Source organism: Thermobia domestica, chromosome 11, assembly GCF_964235325.1.
Source record: "Thermobia domestica chromosome 11, izTheDome1.hap1.1, whole genome shotgun sequence".
Taxonomy (NCBI): domain Eukaryota; kingdom Metazoa; phylum Arthropoda; class Insecta; order Zygentoma; family Lepismatidae; genus Thermobia; species Thermobia domestica.
In genome coordinates, this window is record NC_137464.1 from 4567442 (window position 1) to 4591572 (window position 24131).

Sequence of the window (24131 nt, forward strand, 5' to 3'; positions counted from 1 at the left end):
TGTTAATAAACATGTATAGGAAGACCACATACCTTTCGTTAAATACAACAAGTTGAAAAAAAATATGTTTTATTATTTCTTGAAACCCTGAACACTTGTTTTCAAATCATGGTAATCTTGAAAATTTAAGGTGAAAAATATATTCAAGATTTGGTTTACATGATTTTGTTCGAAAAAATAATTAAAGAATTTTTTAGTGTCCAAAATTTGATTTTTAATTTAGTTCGAAAAAATTTTTAATTTGAAAACTTTCAAATGTGGTTTACATCTTTAGTTCGAAACTTGTTTTTAAAATTGGTTCGAAATTTTTTTAAAATTTTTAGTTCGAAAAATTTTGATTTGAAAATTTAGTTCGAAAGTTTTTAGTTTAAAATATTTTTCGAAAAATTTTTAATTTTTTTAGTTCGAATTTTTTTTGGGTTCGAAAATTTTTTGATTTGAAAATTTAGTTCGAAAGTTTTTAGTTTAAATTTTTTAGTTCGAATTTTTTTTAAAATTTTTGTTTCAAATTTTTTAGTTCGAAAATTTTTTGTTTGAAAATTTTTGTTTAAAATTTTTTTAGTTACAAAATTTTTTTAGTTCGAAAAATTTTTTAGTTTAAAATTTCTTGTACTCTGCGGAACCGTTTCGAAAAGAATCGGAGCAGTTTAGGTAGAAAAAAATCTGGCAACGCTGTTTCCATTAATGAAGCGCTTACTGAGCGTTTAAAAAATCGCTTAAACTCACAACAATGTGTTATAAGAAATCTACAAGCGACACCTCTCTTTCACCATTGTTACTTCCAGAGACATAGACTACTAATTCAAGGACAGGATCTCCATCAAGGTAAAAAAGCTGGTAATCATCTTATCTGTCAAAGAGAACGATAATATTTAAGGTAAACTTCAGTACAATATCATGATACCAAAAAAGGGTTATTTAAGGAGGAGGTTGAACCCTTCATGGGAACTTTACGCATAACCATTAAAAAAAAAATCCCGGTCTAGGATGGATCGCCGTCATATCGCTCTGTATTTCCCTCATGGACTGGGGGGTGGGGTGGTGTGGGGGTAAGATCATGTGACTTCTATCCACCAATCAAAATTGAGGTACCAAAACACGCATCTTACACATAAAATAAAACAAATAAGTAAGGGGTTTTCCCATGTAACCTGTTCACTGTGTGGTGGGTCTAAGATCATGTGACCTCTGTCGGCCAATCAGCATCGAGGTACCAAAGGACTCATCTTACCCATAAAAAGGGAACGAATTTTAAAAATCCCAGGGCTTAAGATCACGTGACCTCTATCAACCAATCAGCATTGGGGTACCAAAGGATTCATCTTACCCGTAAAAGGGAACGAATTTTCAAATATCGCAGGGTCTAAAATCACGTGACAGCTATCAACCAATCAGAATCACACATCTTACCCGTAAAAGGGAACAAATTTCAAAAATCCCTGGTGAGGGATTTCCCCGCAGGGTGACTCATGACGTCATACCACGTGACCTGAAAATTTGAATTTCCCGCGTGGGCGGGGCCTAACGTCACGTGACTTCTCTCAGCCAATCAGAATCGAGGAATTTTTGCTGACTCGGCCGGCCATAACGGGGCCACTACTACTCATAAGCTTAAAGCGGAATCCAAACCGCTTCTCGACTTACATTCGAGAGAAATTGTCCTCCATTTGAACTCGGAACCAGGACTAGTTGGCCACAAAGAGATACGTCTGCCGACTCACTCACGAAGGTCTCCTGATAAAAATACGTTCTACTGATCTTTACGTAGGCTTACTTGTTAATATAATTGTCAAAAGTCATTTCAGAAGGACAAAAAGATAAACAGTTGCAGAAGTGAAACCATTATACAGAATTACATGTGGACAATTTCAAAGTACTACAAGAGTACAGAAGAACTAATTTAGTCCAAGTTAAAGTCCAGAAGGTATAACGTCGTTGGCTTCCTGCGCTTGGACCTGCTCGTCACTGAGTGTGTGGTAAGAGGATAGCCAATCACTACCAACCGTCTACTGTGCTCAGCGAGCTACGAGTAACCAACCTGGCCACTCCCCATAAACGTCACTACAACTTTTCGCGGGAAGCCAACGACGTGTTATACCTTCCGTACTATAGTTAACAACGACTTTTATTAGTCCAAGTTAAAGAAATACAACGACTTAATTTGCATATCAGTAAGAAAAGTGAATAAAGATACGAATTATTTGAGTCCACTTTGGCTCTGATCCATTTATACATAAATAGATACCAAAGATACTTCTTCATTTCACTAAATGCCTCTCGCGGGGTTTGTATGACCCCCTTCCCCCCACTCAAAAAAGTACGGCATTTCGATGTATTTTATCAATAGTAAAAATTATTGAAACGAAATAATATTTAGAATTTTTCTTTGATTGCAGTTACATAGCAATAATAATAAACTATAAAAAATCACAAAACAAACATTCATAAACTTATATATTAAAAAAAAAAAAAAAAAAAAAAAGCTGCTTTTGTAGTATAATCTTTTTAAGTAATGAATGGTCTGAATATAACGGGAGTGAAACGTGATAACCCACAAAAGTGTGTTCATCAAGATTTTACAAACACTTACAATTTTAAGAACATTTTTCGTTTTTTGGTTTAAACTATTTTTTTTAATGAAAAAACTAGCCGGTTTGAACCAAGGTTTAAACGAGCCAACCCTGCTGCATATACAAGGTCCATTCAATAAATAAGCGAAAAAGTTGTATTAAAAAAATACAAAACTTCGACAAAGTCTGTGCTTCTTTGTTATTTTTTGGTGGTGTCGTACAACTATTATCAAATGCGTCTGGCACGCCTGTCTTGCTAACGGGATGCTAGGAATCAGTGAAACAAGATGGGTGAGACCCTTGCAGGTGTACACCAACGTGGAGCAGCGGAGTAACATTAAATATTTTTAGTTGTAGGGTTGAAACCAATCGAAATGCACCGTCGGATGGCAGTGCAATATGGTGAAAGTTGTTTAAGTCGAACACAAGAGTATGAGTAGGCAGATAAGTTCAAACGGGGTATCACAAGTGTTGAAGATTCGCCACACCCAGGACGCTCTGTTTGTGCAGTCACGGAGAACAACATTTATAGAGTTCATGAACTGAAACGGGAAAACAGGCGTATTACACTTGTGTTCGACTCAAACAACTTTCACCATATCACACTGCCATCCGATTGGTTTCAACCCTTTAGCTAACAGAAATCTAATGACACTCTGATGCTCTACGTTGGTGCAAACCTGAAACGGTGCTGACATCTTGCTTCAGTGATTCCCAGCATCCCGTTCGCAACACAGGCGTGCCAGACCCATCTGATAATAGTTCTAGGACACTACCAAAAAAATAACACAGCACAAACTTTGTCAAAGTTTTGTATTTTTTATGCAACTTTTCTGGTTATTTATCAAATGGACATTGTATATACCTTAATACTTACACAACCTAACTCTGTCACTTCTCGCCATTATTCTTGACTGTTGTCAACTATAACCAATGAACGAGTCACGCTTCACAAAGGTTATTTGAACTCTCATGAAACTGAATAACTTCAGAAAGATTCCACTTAGCGGTATTAGCTTATTTCACAACTGAATCGTGCTCTTTTATGTCACTAAAGGTTGAAAGAGATTACCGTATTTACGCGAATATAGGCCGCACTTTTTCCCCTAAATTTTAGCTTGAAAAATCATGGTGCGGTCTACAATCGAGATTTCCTCCCCCCCCCCCTTTCAGATCATAAATCATCAGTTTTAAAATGACATGTACACGTATTTTTTTGCAGCCTTCAAATTGAATCATTTCAATTGCAACGGCATATCCACATTTCCTGTTTTAAACTACAAAATCAAGCAAATCTTTATCCACATCTGGATATTTGCACATTTGCTCTCGAAATGAACACCGACTTTTCAAACTATTTAAGAGTATCTCTTCACTTGCACACCACCGACGAAGTTTTTTTTCATCAATATCAAATCTGCGTCCAGCTTCCCGCTTTCCTTGTTCCTTTGCATAGCTGATACCTTGAAGTTTCGCTGTGTAACTAGTACGCTTCTTTCCCATAGTCACTCAGAAACCAAATGATCAACTTTTCTCGAATAATCAACTTTGAACTTCTTTACACTGTCGCGTAAATTAGTCACATCACCAGACTTCCAAATTCGCAAAACATGTCCTGTTGGTGATGAATCACGCTTAGCTATGCGAGCGTTGAAGAAGGGGAAGGAGAGAGATGCAACTCAAAGTACTGTCTAATTGAACTTTCTCGTAAATTTAGTAAAGCGGCCTATATTCGCGCAAATACGGTATTCCTTTAACTTGTGCGTAGAGTATAGTAGTTATTAACCTACTTGACTATGTTTCACTTGACCCACACAATTGTTTCATATTACACAGGTTAGCACATTACGTTTTATTTTATACATACACAATATTTCAATCATATATTTAATTATTTTTTAATTTGCATAAAAGATTTCTCTTCTTTCTTGAGTGAAAGCTTTTGTTTTAAACCATATACAGTAACTTACATATTCCCGGCCAGCTCTTCCCAATTTTCGGCGTTTACCCGACGTCGTGAGGCAAACTGGGGAGTCACGTAAATAAAAGACGTGACGGCCACTAGATCAAGAGAGCTCCTCATACGCTTATTAGAGATAAGGTGACGCAGCGCTCTCACCACGTGTTTGTCGTTAGGATGGGCGTAGTTCAGCCAGTCGCTGATAGATGGCATTGGAGTTGCTCAGGTCCTCAAATGGACTGTTACACTAAATGTAACGTATATTATCTCTTCTGCTCCGCCTTATTTCGGGGCATTAAGAAATAATCATGAAAGAACGTATTTACAGTGCAACGGTATAATCAATAATGATGTAATAATTTAATTATTCGTGAAGAGATTCTACATAAATTAAATTAAGCGTAATTGTAACACACATGAACGACATAAGCAAAGAAATTAAAAAAAGTATATCATTGGAAGGAAATTCGTGTTACTAATCTGTACAGAATAGGTTAACATCGTGACTGATATCCAAGAATTATTATCTGAATCCATAATTTTCTCGTCGTATTATATGTTGTGGAAATTCGGCGTTAACTTCTATAGATGAGCATTGATTTATGGTTTTAGCAAACAGTTGAGTTATGAGAAAAGTTGAAGAAAAAGGAGCGAATGAAGAATATGTAACAAAGAAGTGAAAACTTTAAGTTTTACGTCCTACGGTTACGCCGGCTAGGCTAAAGGAGACTGTAATGATGACAAATGAATGAAATGGTGGAATGAAGGAAGAGGGAGGAAACGAGAGAATCACGAGGAAACACATACACACGGTGTGTGTCCATCACAAAGTTCACTTGGCCCGAGCTGGGATCGAACCAGGGATCCCATGCGCCAGAGGTGAACGCTCTGCCACCAAACCACCGCGGCTCCAATACTAACAAAGCTCCACAGTATGTAACTGGCAGTGAATATAATGAGGATAATAAGTTACAGTACGCAAGAAACTTTTTGTTCCACGATTATGCATTAACATATTTTAAGCATACACTCATCTAAAATGTATTTCATTTTAAATTTTTGTTGTTAATATTTTCATTGGATTTTTCTCTGGCGTATTCTTCAGAGCATTAAGAAAGGATGGGTTAGAAGATCTAAGGTACTCGTATTACAGGTGAAAAATATGTGAATAATGAAATTAAATGAAATCCTTACATTTTACATCCCACGGTTATGCCAGCTAAGCTAAAGGAGACGGTGATGATAAGAAATGAATGAAATGGTGGAATGAATAGGGAGGAAACGGGAAAATTCCGAGACACGGTGTTTGTCCACTACTAAACTCACTTGGCGCGTGCAAGGATCGAACCAAGGACCCCATGCTCCAGGTGAACGCTCTACCACTGAGCCACGGTCCCCTCCCCCCTTAAAAATATCTGAAATGAGTGTCATACTTTCAATACATATAATAAAGGATGTCCCACTCGAAGGCAGCCCCGAAATAAATCACGCCATTGCGTAAATAATTGAGTGATTAGAACGACATTTGGAGAGAATGTAATGTATTCCTTGAGAAAGTGGAGGCGGCAACACTGTACACCCTAGCCGTCAAGGAAGGATGGTAACAAGGAAGTTCCGCGAGCTGTTACAGGACTTCTCCCGTAATTCAACGAGGGTACGTAGTTTGTTCCTATAGACCTTTCCTTTCAGGTGACCGTACAGGAAGTCTGATTGGTCAAACCCGGTGACCTTGGAAGATATAATGCTCTTGAAATTATTCTGTCAAAGAAAAATGATTCTACCTCAGCCATCCGACGTTCTGGTAGATATATTGAAAAACTTGCAACGTTGTTTTCAAATGTATTTGGAAGTTGGGAAAGGATCTTTCCAGCACCTCTTGTGATTTTACTTCATTTCTCTAAGATACAGGTATGTCATGTACAAATTTTGTTTTATTTCTTCTCCACCTTCCTTTACTTATTTTTTTAAACTGAATATCTGAGGCTCCTTTCAACTGAGACACCATGTATAAATAAGGAATGAGATATAGAAATTTTTCAACGTTTTCCAATCTGGCAATACTAATAAAGTAGACTAGACTAAAGCAAAAATGAAGATACAAGGAACAACGCAGCCTTAAGAATAATGTAACAGTAAAAACAATATACTTAAGTTTACGAAGGTAATCGCATTCCTATCATCCGTAATACCTGAGATTTCCTAACTTATTCGTTCTTAGTGTTCTGATGATGGTGAAAGAGAAAAAAAAAAGTGTCAAAATTATTAACAAACAAAAATTAAGTACAAAATATGACTTATGTCAGTTTATACTGAGAATAGTTAGATCGAGACAACTAAAATAGGTTAGATACTGATGCTTGCATGGATAATAAATATGAACTGCATATATTTCTTTCTGGTCCTACATTTTTCCAAAAAAGATTTAAAAAAAGGCCCTGTCGGGGGAAGGGCTGCAGGATGAACACTACCGGGTAAGCAATTAAGCAACGTAAAATCAAAAATGGTTCACAACCTGTAGCTCTCAAACTGTTGACAATAGGATCCATTTCGTATGAACTTTCTTGATAAGAATTATCCACGCTACCATTTCCCAAAATATTGCCCTTTCCCTCTGAAGCTCCCTCTCTCTCTCTCTCTCTCTCTCTCTCTCTCTCTCTCTCTCTCTCTCTCTCTCTCTCTCTCTCTCTCTCTCTCTCTCTCTCTCTCTCTCTATATATATATATATATATATATATATATATATATATATATATATATATATAAATGCAGAGATCTTATTAAACGCTTGCAGGGACATGGGTTTAGAAGTAAATACAGAGAAAACTAAATACATGGAAGTGCGTCGGGACCGGAATACGGCAAATTGTGGAGACGTTAAAATATTAAATAATGCTTTTGATAAAGTGGATACTTTCAAATATTTAGGATCAATATTAACAGACGAAAATCATATTCACGAAGAAATTAAATGTCGACTAAAAGCAGGGAATTCGTGTTACTATTCGTTCAAAATCTCTTGTCGTCGCGAATTCTGTCGAGGAATTTGAAGCTTAAAATATATAAAACGATAATCATGCCTGTTGTTCTGTATGGTTGTGAAACATGGTCGCTTACTCTGAGGGAAGAACATAGACTGAAAGTATTTGAGAACAGGATCCTGAGAAGAATATTCGGACCCAAGAGGAACGAGAATGGGGAATGGCGGGAAGCTTCATAACGAGGAACTACATAGTTTATACGGTTTACCCAACATTGTTAGGGTCGTCAAGTCTAGGAGGCTTAGGTGGGCAGGTCATGTAGCTAGAATGGAAGAAAGTAGAAACGCTTTCAAAGTCTTGACTGGTAGACCCATAGGAAAACGACCATTAGGAGACCGAGGCGCAGATGGGAGGACAATATTAAGATGGATCTCGCAGAGATAGGAATACAAGTAGAAACTGGATGCAATTAGCTAAGGATAGAAAAGTCAGTGGAGAGCTTTTGTGAACGCGGCACTGAACCTCCGGGTTCCATAGGCCATAGAGTTAGTTAGTTAGTTTTATATATATATATATATATATATATATATATATATATATATATATTCCATATTTATTCTGAGTCCTGATTCTCTATTTTAAAATAGTACTTTCCATTAGTTTATTTACATTATTACTATTTAGTAATATCAACCTCACAAGCACGTCAAACTACTTACCTTCCACGTATCGTCTCTTAATTTTAAATAATTGCTATTCACTTTCTTCTGGAAACTCTCTTTTTCGTATCTCTCACCACCATAACCACCTCGACGAGAAGCCGCTTCTTCGCTTAATTCCAAAAAGAGAACTAAATCCGGTCTTGGAAGTCCAATATCCGATGATTTGCACCAATCTAAGTCCATGCCCTACAATTAAAAACGTTAAATATATATATACACACATATATATATATACTAGAAAATAATATCAACAACACTAAATGAGTACCTTATGAGAGCACTTTCGCTAAAATGTTTCATTAGATAAGGACGGAGAAAAAGTAGAAACTAAAAAAACCAGAACCCGAGAAAAAACCCAATGGTGGAATATAACGAAAAACAAAAACAATCGTTTCCTAAACAAAAGCCCGCAATTTTTCCTAATTTCCAGTTAAAGTACCATTTTCCCTGGCTTTTTCGTATCATTTCCGTTTTCAGATTTGGAGTAACTCTGACAGAAGATTGTTTGGTTTATATCGGACCAATTTTGAAGGGGTACCTACCATACGAGAAACTTCGCCGCCGCACTGATTGTGTTCTATTGGATCTCCAGTACTATGGATTATCGCCTGACATCAATGTTGCCACTGGGGCAAACTGTGGCGAAGCACGGGCGTGGGAATTTGGTCCCCCCCCCCCTCCCCGTAAGCTTCCAAGACACCAGCGAGGGTGTGTGGACGGCGATGTTGAAGATATCTTTTCAAGAAGCCAACGATGAAGACTTCGGGGTTCTCCATACGAATGTCTTGAAACAGAACGACACATTTCTAATGCATGTTCCATTTCCTGATAAAAACGTACAAATGTTCTGGCGATATTACTTGAAGCCTTGTACATATGGATTCTCATGTTCATATAGTTGGCGTCCGTACCGTGCAACTGTAAGATGTCGATCCGAAAGATAGGTGTCATAATGGATTTCTGGAAATACTTTGAATTCATCTTCACGTTTTTATCAACCTTGTGTATTCCGGACTTCCCCGCATAAATGAATGCCATAACAATTACAAACCTTTTCCTGATAACTGCGAACGAAGTTGCAGTGGTACTTAGCATCGTTGTCACAGTATGTCAGTGCCCGAATGTGACCTAATCTTTGTTCATTGTGACGACTGTCTGCCATTTGGACCCTGCCAAGTGTTCTTCATATAATTTCCTGCAGTTCATTTTTCATTATGTTATGTGGTTCGGCAGCAAGTAGAGTGCGCGGGCCTTATGGACACACCTCAGACGATGCCAATTACGAAGGCTGCATTCATAGTTGAAAGCTCCAGATTGAATCCGCTGGCTCATCGCACGTTCGGCCGATGGCTGCTATCGGGAGATTCCCTCCAGTACTACGGGTGTCACTTGCCTTGGAGACTTCTTCCTATGTTTTTCGTGAGCTACTGTTTCGTTTGTGCAACGGGCTACAGTAACTTTCGCAATAGTCACTGAAGCCTTCTCCCGACAATGTTTCATTAAGCGTATGTAGAAAAGGACTATGCCATCTTCCAAATAATTATTTAATTTAGGCGCCATTTAACGACATACAACAGCAGACGTGTCGCACTAGCGTCATTCTTCAGATGGTAGTGGCGTTCCTAATTCGGACCGATATAAACCCAACAATCTTTGCATATTTTACCTAGTTCTTGAAGATTACTGTTCTTTTAACTATTTGCTATCCATCTAATCGTATCTTTAAGTTCAGAAAAAATGTAATAAAATCCTACCTCTTTTGCTGCTGAGAAAGCAACCCCGGAGAAAGCATATCGGTCAACAATCAGCGATGTTCCCGACAGAAGAAGATCCTCCATTTTCGGCCTGAAATATAAAGTAAATTATCCAATCTAATGTCAGATCACACACACAGCAAACTCCTGATTATCAGATCTAATCACCCCAAGAAAAGACTTCAGAATACTTTTTTAATACTTAAATTTCAATGAGTGTAAGGATTAGAGCAATATGAAAAAAGAAAAAACTTGTTTAAAAGGAACACTATTTCATGTGAAAGTTATCTAATATCTTGTGCTTCTACACAATGACAAAAAATAAATAAATAAATAAATAAATAAAAAATGAATAAAATAAAATAAAATAAATAATAATAATAATAATAATAAATTCAAACAAATTAGAAAGCACTTCGCAATCAGATAAGCAAAAACAAATTCCATGTAGCAGGTCAAGCGGTAGACTATCCAGGTATATACCATCAACAACTATCTTGTGGATGAAAATACACTTTCCTAGCTCATCCTATCTTTCCATAATCATATAGTACATAATTGCGTCTCTCTCTCAAGTCAGCAACCTTTCGATTGGTTTGACGCATCTTTTCATTTTCCCCTATTCTGAGCCAGACTTTTCATTTCTATTGGATTGGTTTGACGCATCTTTCCATTTTCCCCTATTCTGAGCCAGACTTTTCATTTTCATCTAATTTTTCTTCCCTTGTCTTGTATTATTTAGTCCGTATATTTCAATTACAACCTACTACTAGGTATTTTTCCTTTTGTCAAGAAAAGAACTACACTATAAAAATATTGTTAACAATAATACCCTTACAGTGTATTTTTTCTCCTTTACAAAGAGTCCTCCTGCAGGAAGAGACGTGGTGTTGAAATGAAGAAATGCAAAAAGCTATTAACTCAAAGAAAAAGTCAAACGGAGTGCTTCTGAGACAGATGAAGATAAAATGTAGCTTCAAGACGGTACCATAGACGGCAGTGGCCAGAGCAAACACACAAGCCTGGAATGAAACGTATGACGAGCTTAAAACAGCAGGAGGAGTGAAGAAGCTACGCAGGTTGGCAAAAATAGAGACAAGACAACGAAAGACATTACTCATATTACGCAAATGGAAGACGACCAAGGACTGGTGCTTACCGATGAAAATGGAATCAGAGATGGGTCGGTTATTTTGAAAAAACTTTTAAATGAAGGAAATCCGACTAAAGTTTTCAGAAATATAACTACAAGTCTTGGAACAACATCGAAGATAAGCCAGGAACAAACAGAGAAAGCGTTAAACAAAATGAAGACAGGAAAAGCGATAGGTCCAAATGGCATACCAATAGAAGCACGGAAGAGTTTGGAGCCAGAAGGTATAGATATTGTATGGGATCTAGTGTAGTAAGCTGAGAACAGGGAAATGCCAAGTCAATGGGGGGATAGCATTATTGTAGCTATTTTCAAAGAAAAGGGAGTTGTTCAGGACTCTCGAAACAGCAGAACAACAACGATGAAGATTTGGAAGAAAATTACGGGGAGAAACATCAACAGAAGACCAATTTGAATTTATACTAGCAAAGAGTACAACGGATGCAATTTTTATACCTAAACAAACTCTGGGAGAACAAAAAGGATTGCGTATGGTCGTTATTTATTTGGAAAAGGCCTACAACAGAGTACCACGTAAGAAAGTATGGGTATGTCTAAGGAAGAAAGAAGTGGCAGAGAAATACGTTAGGATAATAACTATGTATACAGGAGATACGATCGAAGAAAGAAGTAATCAAATAAAATAATTAGTGTTGCCCTGGTGCGGCGGGTCTCTAGTTTGATTCCAGGTAATGTGTTCGTGGGGTGTTCTTGGGATACTCCCGTTTCCTCCCACATACTCATTCCTTTGAATTTCTTTATTATAATTTACTGTCAATGACGAACCGTCTTCTTTAGCCTAGGGCATAATCGTGGGACGCAAAACTAAAAGATGTCATTCAGGTCTGCTAAACGAGAGACCACGATACAATATCCCACGCACCAACAGTACAGAGGGAAAATTTTTCCCTTGTTTTTGCAACACGAAAATGTCTCATTTCGTGTAAAGCAAGTCTTTAAATAATAATAATAATAATAATAATAATAATAATAATAATAATAATAATAATAATAATAATAATAATAAAGTATTGAGGAGGCTGCTAAGAAAACGGTGATGAGATAGATGATAATGGTGAAATGAAGAGTGAGCTGAAACTGGAGAACCTCGAGAAAATTCACACACATGGTGTTGCCTATCACAACGTTCACTTAGCGTGGGCTGGGGTCGAACGAGGGACCGCACGTACCAGGTGAGCGCTCTACCGCTGAGCCACCGCGCCGCCACTAATAGTAACTCAACATGTATACTACTAATATAATTATAGGTAATTTATGTTTAATATTTTACTATTTCAGGATAAAATACTTTCACACCTCTGACTGAAACAACACTATAAACGCAAAATTAAATACACATATTGTATAAAAAGTAGTGGCAACACTTCTTACTTCAGGGAGTCGTGTCTCAGCACTACAAGATTTCCATACGTGAAAAGGGAATGTGAGGCGATGGAGTATGGTCAGTGGTGACGGCTGCGTGTTATTCAGTCAAAAACAGCAGTGCCATAAAGTAGAAAAGAAAAGTGGAAACGCTATTAAAATATGTTTCAGAAAGACTAACAACGTGCGTGGATCACGACTAAAGTAGCACGTGGACACAGTGCACAACAACGTTTTCAGAGATTTTGTGACGACCTTTTCACCAAAATGAAGGAACGACTTCGCGGGGAGCACTATGACACAAGAGAAGCCATCATCCATGCCATATGGTGATCCTTGCGGGACATCGATAAAGATTGATGTACTCGTGGTGTACGATGTCTTCCATATGTATGACAAGTAGGGACATCAAGTTTTCGTTTTAACGATAACATCGAAAACTTAAAAAAAGGAAAGTAAAGTATATAGATATACCTAAATATATGATAGAAGGCAGTTTTTGGTGTTTTTAAATCGCGAAATAACACGAATTTTGTATTTTTTTCAAAATAACACCGAAATGCACTGTATAAAGCGATATATTTGCGAAATCGTAATGTTGGCCGGTAATACTCATAAAATAACACAAATTTATTTTGCAACAACATGTGATTTACAGAAGACCATCAGTCCTGTTATTTTTAGACCGGTTAGTTAGTGAAAGTTTGCCCTGAGATTTTAGTGCCTGTGTTCTTGAAGCAATAGCTCTACCAGCTTCTAACGTTGATTCTGAAAGACATTTTTTCAGAATACAACTCCGTAGTTACGATAAGGAGGCAAAAACTTAAAAGAAGAAAATGTGGAAATATTGACAATTTTGTCCTTTCAAAAATAAGAAACATTGAAGAAAGTACAAATTCACCATTAAGTGAAAATGTGTGTTGATAATGATATGAATTGCGTTTTAAATAAGTATATTGTGAATTGATTTTTTTTTTTTTTTTTTTTTGAAGTGATGAAAATGTTAAGAAACACGATGCTATGAATTACATTTTAGATAAGTATAGTGTGAATTGAGTGTTTTTTGAAGTAAAGAAAATGTTAAGAAACAATGCAGTGTGGTTTTTAGTCGATATGTGTATTCAAATCATACATTAAATGAATACAAGTTTAGGAAGGATATCGAGCCACTTTTTCTCAGATGGTAAGTCCAAAAATATAATTTATTTTTTTAAACTTAAAATGTCAAAATTTAAAATTATTCTTTTAATTTTAAAAACTTTCACAGACCACTTTCTCTATGTTTACAATTTACTTGCTTTTCAAACCCATTACAAAATAAAGCAAATAACCCCTGTTTGCTTGTATTAAATCGCGAAAAATAACACCGATTTTGGAAAAAAAAAAAATGACACCAATTTCAGGGATAAAATAAAACGAAAACTTCACGTCCCTAGTGACAAGTGATAAGAGATAGGACAGGATTACATTGAAAAAATGTAACAGGTATTCTTCTGTGCATAATGCCTTAACAATTGTTGCCATTACTTTTTATAAAAGACAAATTCTGACTAAACTATACAGATGGTGACCAGAAAAATGGAAACACTTGTAGTTGGCAACACGTCAGATATACGGGTTGGCAGTGATGTCGTGGCGACCGCAGCGCCGGACCGCTGGTGGTGGTGTGTTAGGTCGGTCTCCATACTACGTCAGGCGCAGTGGAACAGCAGTGTCCAGTGGCTGCAGCAGACGGAGGTGGTGTACAATGGGAGACCTCTCAGATTTTCAAAGAGGGCAAATTGTTGGTGCGCGGTTATGTGGAGTGTGACGGCAGTGGCTACTGTGTTAGGTGTGTCGCTTGGGACAGTGTCGAAGGTGATGACGGCCTACACAACACACGGGAAAACCACATCGGGGAAGCGGAACAGTGGGCGGAAGAAAATCATGAGTGACATGTCACGCCGGGTATTAAAGCGGATTGTCACGCAGAACCGTCGTGCCACTGCGGTGCAAGTGACGGAGGAACTCAATCAGTACCTCCCCATCCTGTTTCGACAATCACAGTCCGCCGCGAATTACATGACATGAACTTACGGGGTCGTGTTGCACGGGCCAAACCGCTCATCAGGGACCATAACGCTTTCACACGCCGCAAATGGTGCCGCGACCATGCAACTTGGACCGTTGAGGACTGGAAACGTGTGATATGGTCGGATGAGTCATCCTTCACCCTATTCCCAACCACGGGCCGTGTTTATGTGTGGAGAACGCCTAAAGAAGCTTATGATCTGCAGTGTCTCCGCCCAACTGTGAAACATGGCGGCGGCTCGGTGATGCTGTGGGCCGCCATATCATGGTTTTCATTGGTTTTCATTGGCCGCCATACCATGGTCACACTTAGCGGACGAATCACTGCCAACGATTATGTCGCAATTTTAGGAGACCACTTGCATCCTATGGTCCGGATGTTGTTCCCGGACAATGACGCCATCTTCCAAGATGATAATGCAGCGATTCGCACAGCTGGCGTTGTTGCAGCGTGGTTTGAGGAACATCGGGATGAAGTTCAAAACCTCCCTTGGCACGCCCAATTCCCAGATCTTAACATAATTGAACATCTGTGGTCCGTCTTGGAAACACGACTCCAGCGACGATTTCCACCTCCATCCTCTTTTACAGAACTGGCCGATGCCCTGCACGAGGACTGGTGTAAAATTCCACTTGCTACCATTCACGACCTCTATGCCTCCATCCCACGTCGCATCAAGGCTGTTGTGAAGGCGAAAGGTGGCCCGACACCATATTAATCTGGTAAGTTGCAATTTCGTTCAGGTGTTTCCATTTTTCTGATCATCATCTGTATACTACCTAATAAATAATATCGTTACAGTTTCGGCAAAGTATCTTTGCCTTCATCAGACACATTATAAAATACAATCTCTACGACTATAGTTCATGTATCTCAGGAAATGAGAGAAATAACACTTTTTATCCAGCTTCTGTAAATGTTCAACTATTGAAGATAAAAAATTTAAGATTTCAACATAATATTAGAAAAAAAAAAGTTGAACTCATGCCTAAAATTTATTACTTTTAGTATCCGGTTCACTAATTTATTAGTAAATTATTTGAACATACCTTGATGTCTTCTTCAGTAGCCCATGAACCAACTCATTAAAACTATCTTCCGTATGTTGGACTCTTTTGGATTCTTTCATTGAATCTCGTACGTACGGTAACTAGGTTATGGAATACTGAAGAAGATACCAGAGTAGGCTGAAATGATTTAATAATAAATCATTGAACCGGATATTAAAGGTAAGAAATTCTATTGATTTGTTTAATACGCATCCCATAGTATTAATACGCATCCCATAGTAAATATTGAAGTTGTAAATTTGAAAAACTTACGCAACTTCCCATCTATTGGCTGAAAACAGGAGATGGATACTTTTATCATTGAGGTCAGTGCTCTCCTTCAAATAACTATCTATCAGCTTTCCAGTATACGTAGTGCGATCTGCAACAGTAAATAAAGACACCCGTTCAATTATGTACAGCTGCGGGTTAAAAGCAAAGTTGTTGAAATTTTCCCCAGCTCAAAAGTAGCCAGTTTCTGAGGAGGAGGTAAAACATACTTCAAAACTTGGATTGAAATAACAACCTTGATCTGATTCTAATTACTTTCTTCTATTCTGTTTCTCAATGCATGCCTTGTTTCAGAATTAACTTTAAAAATATGTATTTATCAACATATAATCTTCAGAACAGAACACAATTGAAAAAAAAAAAAAAAACTGTTTGGGGATCATGCATAACGAATTTTGTTCGGGCTCGATCAAATCACTGTAACGGTACTCAACTGTAATTTGGTTCAAAAACTAATCGACTACATTCCCTTTGTGCTTTTGTACACTCATGTCCAAAATTATTGTCGCATATCTATTCTGTCTTCTTGTAAGAATATAATTTGATAATGACTTTGCATGATACTTTTCATACTGATACAATGTGTATAATCGGGAAATGTATATTTGTGGCAAACTTCATAAGAAAAGAGTTATAAATACGAAAATTAGAATGAGTAAAACAAAATGTTGCAAAATGTACAAGGAAGTTTTATTTTCGTTTTATTGTTCTTATTTATCGCTCTTTTGACATGAAATTTGCCACATACATGTCTTTGCCGATTATACACATACTAACCTTATAAGAAATACCGGGCGAATTCGTTATTAAATTATATTCCTACAACAACAATTTATGGACATGCGACAATAATTTTGGACTTGAGTGTACAATATTCATGTATTAGTACATACAAACAATAAAATGTTTTTCTCCATGTATCAGTTAATTACAAATCGAAAACGCTTTAAACAAGGAAATCATTAATAAAGACATACCTCTATTTTCTCAACATTATATTGGATAATTGCGCAAATAAAAACAAGAAAACAGCAGCATTAGAAAAAAAGGAAACGAAATCTTATCTTATGATAATTACAAATGAAAAATTAGACAGTAGTTTCATTTTATTAGAAAAGTAACCCTTGGCTGGCAATGCACTTATCCCAACGTTGAATCCATGACTGGAAGTATTTCTGGAAGGCTTCTTTTGGAAGAGCGTTCAGCTGCTCTGTCATGGCCCTCCCAATGTCAGGAATGGTGTCAAAACTTTTTCCTTTAAGCATGGTTTTAATTTTGGGGAATAGTCAGGAGTCACATGGTACTAAATCTGGTGAGTAAGGTGCATCGGAAGACAGGACCACTTTTTCCGGCCAAAAACTGGCAGATAAAAGGCAAGGTGTGAAACGGCGCGTTTTCGGGGTGACGAAGGAAGCTATATGCCTATTTAACCACGGACCTATACATGATGTTTATATACAAGAGATGTATTGGAAAGCTCTCTAATAGTCATTTGTCTGTTTGAACAGATCATTTGTGTCACATTTTGCACCTTTTCGTCTGTTTTTGACGTCGAAGGATGTCTCGATCGTTGCTAGTTTTCAACCGACTCTATGCCACTTTTGAATTGCTCATACCACTTGTAAACAGTCTTAAATGTCACAGCTTCATCGTGATACATTGATTTTGGCATTTCGTGAGCTTTTTGGCACTTTTTTGCAGCTTAAAACAAAACACAATGTTGGCGCGCAAGCGACACTTAACACGTCCTCACCCTTCTGCCTCTGGAAGCCAACTAACATGTCACAACTCGACATTGTACCAAAGGTTTAAGCTACCGGGCTTACTAGTTGAAATGGATACAACATCCATAGTTCGCATTGTGCAACTGTATTCAACGTAATTATTAGGGCCCGGATAATTATTTAATTACATATTTTTGTAGGGGTTATATTTTTATACCAAATCAGGGTAATAATGTCATTTGTGACCCATAGTGCCTAAAAACACCCATTTGAAAGTACATATATTTACATATTTTACATTTATGTACATATAATTACATATTTTACTCATGAGCACATAATTTTACATATTTCTTGGTATTTTCATGTTTTATAGGGATTTTTTCGTACAAAAACTGTTCAACAATAGACTTTGAAAAGAAGAAAATACTCACCTCTCTGAATTTAAAGGGCTTGCTTTATTTTTAATTTTTATTTATTTATTGTTTCACTGCGTTTCACCCTTTTAAAATAGTATTGAAGCGTAGTTTGGCGGATTGGTAGAGAGAGTTAGAAACAACCTGATTTGATTAGCAATCGTACACTCTCGGTCGCGGTAGTAGCGCTCACATCCTTACGTGAGATTAATAATTCAATGGAATTACTATCGCGACGCGGCTTTACGATTGCCTATCGTGTTTTTGTCGCAAACTCGCCCCACTAATATTTTCCTTTGGCGAAAAATATTAAATCAGATGGGGAAGTTTGCATTCACGCAATTGGTAAGGCTAGACTCTTGATTTACAAAAGTGAAGCGCCTGCCGCCACAACGCATGCCATAGGGAAAGTGTGAGCTATTTTATTGAATATTTAATCTCCTGTGCTGTCAGCAAATCCTGTTTCCAAGATGCCAAAGGACAAAACCCTGTTGTCAATAAGACTTAAGCATTTCACGGAAGAGTTTGAGCATTTTTCCACAGATGGAAAAGTGCTTTATTGCCAGGTTTGTGAGAAGGGTGTCTCATGCGCTCAACATTCCCAAGTTGTGTAATACATATCCACATCACGCCATCAGACCCGAGCTTCAAAACTTAAACCACAAAAGCAGTTGCTAGTAACTTAATCTCAAGCTCAAAGTAGTCCAGGGCCACGGAAGTCTCAGTTTTCAAGTGATCTGTGCCGTGCTAAGGTATGTGCTGATACCCCTATTTGGAAACTAAACAATACATTACTTCGTGAATTTCTGCAACAATACACACACGAAACAGTTCCAGATGAATCTACAATCAGAAAGCATTACGTGCCTGATTTATATGTGGAAACAATGAACTCGATTAGTGGGGAAATCAGTGATGGTCCTATTTGGGTGTCAATTGGCGAAACAACTGATGTAGAGGGGCGACATGTTGGTAATGTTATAATAGGTTTGTTGAAAGATAATGAAGTCAGCTAGCCTATCCTGTTAACTAGTGATTTGTTGCCGCGATGCAACCATCAAGCCATTACAAAACTTTTTAATGATGCTATGGGACTTTTGTGGCCTGATGGTATCAAGCATAACAATGTCTTCCTTCTAGTGACTGATGCAGCACCGTACATGTGCAAAGCTGCAGAAGCTTTGCAAGTATTGTATCCGAAGCTGTTACATCTAACTTGTCTTGCCCACGCATTTCATCGTGTTGCAAAATTTGTTCGTTCTAGATTTTCACAAGTGGATGTATTAATTTCAAATACAAAGAAGGTATTTTTGAAGGCTCCCAGTAGAGTTGAGAAATTTAAAGAACTGTTCCCTGAACTACCTCTTCCTCGTCAGCCGGTACTAACGAGGTGGGGAAGCTAGATTGATGCTGTGTGTTACTATGTTACGAACTTTGATGCAGTGAAACAAGTGTTACATTTTGATTCTGAAGATGCATCTTCCATAGAAATAGCGAAACAAATGTTTGATGACGGGAAGTTGAAGCATGATATTTCCTGCATTCAGAGCAATTTTTCATGTCTCAGTAGTGCTATTTAATCCTTGGAGAGATCATCATCTACCCTTTCAGACAATCTTGACATTGTTCGCTCAACAGTTGCTTCTCTGGTAGGTGTGAAAGGACCGGTTGGGGATGCATTGAATAAGAAGATAGCTTTCGTTTTGGAGAAAAATCCAGGCTAGAAGGCAATTTATGCTATTAGTGGAGTGTTAAGTGAAGCTAAATCCATGTCGTGGCTACTGAACACGCACCTTCTGATTTGTGCAAGTTTAAGTATGCACCAATTAATGCGTGTAATGTTGAACGATCGTTCAGTCAATAAAAAGCTCTGTTGCGTGATACCAGGAGAGGTTTTGTGTTTGAAAATTTGAAACACATTTTCGTTCCTTACTGTTACGGAGATCGACTGTTGAAATAGTGAAAAGATTAATTGAGAATGTTTTGTTCTTCACGATATTTTTTACTAAAATGTTTTGAGTGTGTAATGTACGGGAAGGTTCTGTAACGCTGGACGCTCATTAGATGTACAATGGCATAAACAAAGTTTTCGTAAAAATTCCTTCCTAAATAAGGTTAATTAAGATTAATTAGAGAGGTTAGGCTATGTTATGGTAGGTTACTATCTGTTGTACAGGTATCGGTTCAGTGTTCTAGAATTCTCCCGTAATGTACAGTTGAACGACCTTTGGATAATTTCTGAAAGTATAAATATGCAGCAAGACTTTGTGTGAAGTGAAACGACCATTTAGTGCATAGAAACTCTTTTATACGCGATAACAAGATAAGTTTTCTGACTGAAAATTTGAAACTCATTCTGTTTCTTAGTGTTGCGGAGATCATGCTGGTTTCCTAATTCTGTAAACTGGTTCTCCAGATTATCTTGTCAATATTTGGAGAAGTACCTTCTTGATTTATGTCTTTCGTGTTAGTGACATATTCTTTTGTTTCCTCTCCTACAAACCATATGATTATATTTGTACACTGTAATATTACCATATTTACATTGGAAATATAATTTGTTTATTACTACCTCATTTTGTTTTTAGTCGGCCCGGATAGCCGTGTGGTCTAGAAGGCTAAACAACCGATATATTAGCGATCGCGAGTTCCAATCACGCCGCGGACGTTTTTGTTGTACTTTTCACATTATATTTCATTATTATCTTTATCTTTTATAGTGGTTCGGATCTCACTTTACACTATAGGTCCCGTCCTATATAGCTTCGGAGCTGACATAGAACGTAAAAATGACATTACTCAATTTCGTTTTTCAAATGCCTCAATATTTTGTGACACTGCTGATATTTTCCTATGTTATACTATCTGTGTTATGCATTTGAACTAAATTCATAATGAGATCCAGATTCCTTTATTACCATCTGTTGCCACATATCAGACTTCTCCATTGAACATTTTCAGCACACGTAGCTCCAACAATATGCAACACTGTACCACTACACTTCACTGTTATGTTTAGTGATAATAGTGCATTTTAAATTTGTGCACACTTGTACTTCAAACAAAATATTTTTATGCTGAGTTGGCAACACTGTGGGTTTTGACAGGGCATTTTGTGCTCATTGAGTCGTGCAACTTCTGTTTTGATTGCTTTAACAGTTTTCAAGATATTTACTTTAAACGTACATAATTCCATGATATAATTTTATGGATATTCAAATTTTGAAGTCCCATAGCTCCTATCCTTCTGGTCCATAGCACATTAGAGTTTGCTCTTTTCATTTCTCATGATGCTCTATCAGATGTGCTATGTGGCCAGAGATTTGAACGACAACTTGTGGAACATTCCCGCGTAAAAAAAGTCAAGGTGAGGGAAATTGGTACGTAAAGGAACAACACAGAAAATTCTTTAAAGCACCTGATCTTTTGCCCCATGGCTATGCCTTTATTTGATGTGCATCCACTAAATATGTGAACACTTATTTAATGTTTGAAACAAACACCTGTTACTTCCTTGTATCTTCCTGAAGAAAGTGACGCTTCTTTTAATTCTGTTTTTAATGAGCTGGTCTATTTCCCCCCGCCCCCCCCCCCAAAAAAAAACAACGCCAAGCAGATCATATGCTCCCTTCTGTCCCTCTAAGCTGGTCCCCAAGGCTGAATGAAACATTGCGGCCCTTTCCTGTTGTACAGGAAAAACTCAGGATGGTCGGTCTCTGATATCGAACCCAGGACCATTCGAATGTGAACGCGAGAGTGAGAGGGGGGTAAATCTGGTGGTCATATTTTAAAAAGAAAATAAGAATATGGATTCCACTAACAAAAGAGTCATTGTCAATATATTTCAGATCTTTGCCTGGGTTTTCTGCTTTTCAATTTTTTTTCCTCAATATTTTTTCTTTCTTTTAACCACGTAGATCCTAAATAAATTAGAATATCGACACTCCTGTGTTTTTAATATTGGCATGGTTACTCATTTTATGTCAGACTCATCCCGCAATATTCTGTTATTTACCATAGGTAGAATCCTTTTAGAAAGAGACAGGCGACAAGTGATTAGTTCTCTATGGTATGTTAGTGACCGCTGTAAATATTTGAATGGCTGGACACGGCGCTTATGGTTGCTATCATGTTGGTCCCTCTTACTTTTTTCTTCAGTTTTCTTTCTTTTTTAAGCCAAAAAAAATCATCCTTGTTCCATTTATAGCCGTAACCATCCCCCTCCTCCGCTGTCCAACTTTGACCACATGCAGGGGAAAAGGAAGGGGGTGCCATTTGCTTTCAGCAACAACTCCATCTGTTGCCAAAATAAGGAGGCACTTTGCACTGCAAGGAGAAACTGAAGAAGACTGATATCTTCGATTTGTCAAGGTCATTTGAGTCCCGCCGACTCTTAAGGAAGAGTTAGAAATTGCGGTAAATGGTTCACAAGCTGGCATTACCATTGACAGAATCAGGAGCTTTGTTACTTGCACCTACGGTGGCTTGCTTGTGTTCTGCAAATCGACGAGACACATGAAACAGCAAAGTTGTGTTTTCTGAGACCTTATGGCCCAACACCTTCCCTTGTACATCCAGATATACCAGATGCGCTCTCACTGCCTGCTTGTGACATGATATCTCCTGTTGATCCCATAACTGCAACTGGCCGTACATACAGGTTCAGCAACAAAGAAATGAAAGAAGCCAGTAAGTAGACTGCTTCAACACAGGCACCACTGACAATAGATCCCTTCTAGCAGATCAGTAATAACTAAATATTTCCTACACCTTACTTCACCAGTATTGACAAATTTGTGAGTTGCCACATTGGCACCCCAGGAGTCTCTCCCGACATGTTCACACGAAAATCATTATAGACTCCAGGCCCATTCTTGGCCCAAGTTGACATTTGGCACACTTATGCCGGACATATGGGGCTACCTTGATACCCAATTTCAAGAAAATCGAATTGGCATGTTTTGAGATATCACTGATACACAATTTTCCCAGGATTTCCCGGAAAATATTTGCTTTCAAATAACTGTTCCTGACATATCTTGTAGCCTATTCTTTCCACTTCAAAATGGTATGTCACATTTTCTCTCTAACTCAATATTTACGGGAGATATGGTCAATTGAAGCTAACAACGTTCTACAAAAAACATCAATTTTGTCCAATTTTTTTTACCACCCTGTACTCTGAAACTACACAGCGTACAAGGCTCCAATTTTGTGCATGATCGTCTCTCATAGGGGCCTACAAGTACATTAAGTTTCATCGAAATCTGACACCATGAGGTTTTGTGCTTGGTTGATTTCACATGGAATGATCCGTGGGTGATTGGGGGAGAAACTAAAAGATACCCAAAGTTAATGGCCATCATTAAAGAAAGAATAAGTAAGTAGTAATACAACGTTGAAAAAAGGCTTATGTGAGTCTTATCCGGGGCCGTCATCTGCGACAGTTTTACCCCTGAACCTACTGATTCCTTATTATTGTAGGAAATACTCATTCGCCATGCAGGGGACTTACGTAGCACATCAGTTGGTAACTGTTTAGTAATGAAGAGCCAACACTAATGAAGAAAGAAAAGAACGTGCCCTGCGGGGTTCTAGCGCGCCTTCACTCGCTAACGCTCGCTCGGTAATACTGTCTGCATTAAATGTTATCGCAAAAAATCGATTAAAAATCTGGCACTGACAAAGCCATGCAATAACCCATTAGTTCATTCCTTTATGTAGTAAAATACACTGCCATTGCTACTTTTAGTTTTTTGTCAAAATATGCAATACTAAATCAGCTATAATTTAAATCACTAGAATCGACAGTATTATTCACAAATGACGTGTAGGCTACAAAAAGTGAAGAAAAAACAGAAATGTACAGCAGAAAGAAATGAAACCGACATTGCATCTTAACGAACTGTAGTTAAGACTTACTTTACGAATGCAACAATAAGTGTCTGAAGTGGGAAAAGATCTTAATGTCAAAAAAACATCCTTTTATTATTCCTGAAGGAACGAAGGAATCCATCCATATGCAACACTTGTTATATGTCATATGAAGTATGCTTTACT

At 37.7% G+C, this 24131-nt stretch overlaps 1 protein-coding gene across 1 annotated transcript in view; it reads right to left on the bottom strand.

The window, feature by feature from the left end:
• Nucleotides 1–24131, bottom strand: part of LOC145663837 (thymidylate kinase-like) — a 41028-nt gene that overhangs the window by 15828 nt on the left and 1069 nt on the right. The window contains exons 2-4 of the mRNA XM_081729945.1: nt 15914–16022; nt 9985–10075; nt 8228–8416 (exon numbers count right to left, since the gene is read on the bottom strand). Coding sequence (XP_081586071.1) covers nt 8228–8416; nt 9985–10075; nt 15914–16022 — 389 coding nt within the window. The remainder of the gene's footprint in view (nt 1–8227; nt 8417–9984; nt 10076–15913; nt 16023–24131) is intronic.